At 41.9% G+C, this 4,147-nt stretch overlaps 1 protein-coding gene across 1 annotated transcript; it reads right to left on the reverse strand.

Moving 5' to 3' along the window:
* LOC114462399 (zinc finger protein Dzip1-like) lies at positions 1–3,715 on the reverse strand. Its single transcript, XM_028445206.1, has 2 exons — positions 3,661–3,715; positions 1–2,060 (listed from the first exon to the last, which is right to left on the reverse strand). The coding sequence occupies exon 2, from the start codon at positions 2,039–2,041 to the stop codon at positions 47–49; it is 1,995 nt and encodes a 664-aa protein (XP_028301007.1). The 5' UTR covers positions 2,042–2,060; positions 3,661–3,715; the 3' UTR covers positions 1–46.
* Positions 3,716–4,147: the final 432 nt, after the last annotated feature.

The following is a 4,147-nucleotide window of genomic DNA, read 5'->3' on the forward strand; positions in this document are numbered from 1 at the left end:
ACGAGTGATTGAGTGTGTGCGCGCTGTAGAGATCTGGAGATGGACTCTATGAGTCACTGATGTCGCTGAGGGAATCCAGGCTGCTGTTCAGAGTGCTTCCTGTCCCTGCATCGGAAAGACTTGCTGGTGCTGGTTCAGGCTCTTCCACAGTGCTTCTCCTCCGACGACTCCAAAACTGTTTCCATTTTTGTGCCATTTTCTGCATTTTTCTGACCACTTTGTTGGTTTTCTTTTTTTGCTTTTGGTCTCTATTCTCCGTGTTGCTGTTCTGGTCTCCGAGACTCTGCAGCTGTTGGGGGTCAATCTCCAAATCTTCATGGCTCTTTGTTTTTGTAGAGTTGTCCACCTGGCTCCGACTGGGCTGTGGGGATTGACTCCGCAGGTGTTCTATAGGCTCCTCCTTTTCCAGCTCAGAGCACGGTTTCTCAATGGAACTCAACGGAGGTGTCTTCGGAGGTGTCTTGTCTGTAAGACTCCTGGAAGCTTTCTTTCTCTGACTCTCCAGCTGCCCGACTACCATCTGTTCCAGCTTCTTCCTGACCTCAGGCTCAGGCAGTCTCCCAGCTGGCCTCTTTTCAGACATGCTGCGTGAGTCCTCCTCCTCTGACAACTTGTCTGGTGCGGGTGAACTGACAATGACTGGTTCTTTTTGAGCACAGATGACTTCCTCCTCCTCTGACAACTCCTCTGGTATGGGTGAACTCACAATGACTGGTTTTCTTTGAGCACAGATGACTTCCTCCTCCTCTATCAACTCCTCTGGTGCGGGTGAACTGATGAGTGAGTTTGATTTTATGCTCTTTATCTTTTTCCTCTGAGCTCGGATGATTTTTGTCTTCTCCTGCAGCTTCTGGCGAATCTCCTGATTCTCCGACTCGTATATCTGCATTATGCTCAGCAAGTCCAGTAGCGTGTTCTTCTCAGAGTCGTGCAGGACTTTCATTTCCTCCAATGTGGATTTCCATGTTTTTTCTTGTTTCTTCATTTTTTGCACCAACATCTGGTCGGTCTTGATCTCCCTGTTGCTGTCCACGTTGCTCTCCGACTCCAAGTGCACAGGGCTGACACGTTTCTCGTGTCTGACATGTTGATTCTGATTGACTACGCTCAGATCCTGGGTGTTTTGATTGTCGAAGAACTCCATCTTCCTGAGCATGCCGTCCCTGTTGTCCTCGGTCTTTTTTTCCATCTGGGCCATCATCTCGGCCTTAACGCAACGCTTTGTCAGCAGATCTTTCTGCGACTGATGCTCAATTTTCTGATTTTCTATTTTGGCTTCAAAGTCCTGACGCTGCTGATCAATCTGCTCTTTCAGTCTGCCGACCTCTGATTTGAGGCTGTCGTTTTCTAATTTGAGGCTGTCGTTCTCTGATTTCAGGTCAATGGCAACAGATTTATTCTTCGTGTCGGACACCCACTGGATGTCATACTGCTTTGGATGCCGACGCTTCATGTGGTTTTGGAGAAGGGAGGAGCTGAGGAAGAACTTCTCACAATGTTGGCACTTCTCACTGCTGATGATCTCTGAGGCGAACTGGGACTGCTGGGAGCGGATGATCTTCTTACGATGCTTCAGCTCGAGGACCAATGCCTTCTCCTTCTTCTCCTTCTTATTCAGTTGCCCAAGCATCTTCTGGTGCTCCGTGCTGGCCACCGCCAGCCACTCCTTGGAGGCGTGCAGTTGTTCTGTGAGGACCTTCTGGGAGTGTAAGAGCCACTCCAGGGAGAGCTGAGCCAGCTTCAGCAGTTTCATTAAGGCGGGATCCACGGGGTATCTGCATCGAAGGCAACACTCGCCCTCCAGGCTGCCAAAGGTCACCATGTTGATGTGCTCCCGGAGCAGGTTCACGTCTTCCTGGCTCACCATCAGATCTATGTCGAAAGCGTTGATCTGCCTCCAGTCCATCCTCTCCCGGCGCTGGCAGAATTTGAACGGGTGGACCAACGGTATATTACCGGATGCAGTCATAGCTGGTGCAGGGCTCTGTGGATAGATGAGGTGGAAGGATGAGGGGTTCCCCTGGGTATATCTGCTGGCCATTGCTATGGAAACGGCGTCCCTGTGGAAGAGATGAAAGAAAACACGAAACAGTTATTGGTTACTCAGGGGCAACTTTTTATTTGTTGTTTTATTTCATATTTTGTCATTTCATGTTTAAATAGTTTATAATTTTAACTTCCACTCTGATGTAAGAGTTTTGTTTTGTTTTCCGTTACTTTATACAATTTTTCAGTCCGATTTTATTTAAATTTTTCAATTGACTAAATTTGCACTCGTTAACCAACTCTGGAGTTTTGTTTGTATCCCACCTGCATGTTAACTTAAAGTTCATCTTTGTGTGTATACGTTAAATCAGAGGCTGAACGAGTTGAAAAAGGCACACGTTCAAGTTTAGTTCTATTTGTTATTTTACAATATTTACACTATTACAAAGAACTCACCTTGGTCCCAAACGTTGCTCACTGAGGACACCTGCTGGTCAATATTAGACCCACTTTAGTTGTTTTTAAAAGCCCTTTGTGCAGTCACTCTTGTTGATTCTAAGCAGCTTTTAACTTATCCTGAGTTACGTGACTACCTGTCAACAATGAGCTTTTCTGCAATGCTGCATTTAATGACTAAATGTGTATCATAGCACATTTAAGCAGATTAATTATTATTAATGTGTATGATACCGGTCTAAAAAATATTCCATTTGTGGAAGTCATTGAGTAGTGTTGCTAAAGATAAATAAAGTTGCAAAATTACGTTTTGCAAACGTGGGTGCTTTGTTACACTCAGCTAAATGAACTTGTATTAGCATATATACAGTACATAGATTTATGTATCACGTGGGGCGGCACAATTATTTTGGGGTGGGCCAGGTTACCTTAGGCCCGCCCATAGCATTGGGTGTGGCTTTACAGATTAACTTTATGTTTTGATGGAGGTGGTATTTGACAGTAAGGAATTTTATCTTCCTGGTCCTGTACAATGTGTATAATCTAGTTTGATTTTAATTGTGTACAATTAATTTCTGCACATGCTGTTGAAGGTCAACACTACATGATGAAAAACATTTTCTGGAGGCAAAGTTCCTCATCAATCATATTTTCCGTGTATAGATTTGAGATTTATACAGTTATATTTTCCTTGCTTTTGGTCACAATTTGTTGAAACGGTGGTTGGTTGGTCCTGAACCTCTAATTTAATGTTAATATGAAATTGAGTTCATTTAATAATTTAATAATGTTGTCATTTAGTGTTTGAATAGCTCATCATTTTAACTTCTATTCTAATGTAAGAGTTTTGTTTTTGGTTTCCGTCTTATTTTATATAATTTTACAGCCCTTTTTCAATTTTTATTATTTAATTGTTTGCCTAGTTTGAGGGTGTTTACTAAAATTGCACAAGTTAACTAGTAAATAAAACATGACAACTAATGAAAACTCAGGATTTTTTTCGTATCCCACCTGCATGTTAAGTTAAATTGCATTTTGGTGTGTACACGTTAGCAAGTCACAAGAACAGTCCTTACTAGTTAGTGAGTTAGGGTCTATTGTGAATTTACATGTCAACTGGTGATGCATTAACATTGTATCAGATGCTGAACGAGATGAAAAAGGCACACGTTCATGTTTAGTTCTGTTTGTTATTTTACAATATTACGAGAAACTCACCTTAGTTACAAACGTTGCTCACTGAGGACACCTGCTGGTCAATATTTGCGTGTTGTTGTTTTAAAAGGATATTAGACCCACTTTAGTTGCTTCTAAAAAGCCCTTTGTGCAGTCACTCTTGTTGATTCTAAGCTGCTTTGAACTTATTCTTGCGTTACCACGACTAACTGGCAACATTGAGTTGTTCTAAATTATCCTGCCGTTACCATGACTACCTGTCAACTTCTGCTGTTCTAACTTATCTTTGAGTTACCATGATGACCTGTCAACATTGAGCTGTTCTGCAAAGCTGCATTTAATGATTAAATTTGTATCATGGCACACTTAAGCAGATTATTATTAGACATACAGCCTGTATGTCTAATAATAATGGGTATAATACAGGTCTAAAAAATATAACATCTGTGAAATTAATGATGCAGTGTTGCTAAAGATGAATAAATTAAGACTTGCAATAAAAAAAAAAAAAAATGATGTGTTTACACTG

This window comes from Gouania willdenowi, chromosome 4 (genome assembly GCF_900634775.1).
Source record: "Gouania willdenowi chromosome 4, fGouWil2.1, whole genome shotgun sequence".
Classification (NCBI taxonomy): domain Eukaryota; kingdom Metazoa; phylum Chordata; class Actinopteri; order Blenniiformes; family Gobiesocidae; genus Gouania; species Gouania willdenowi.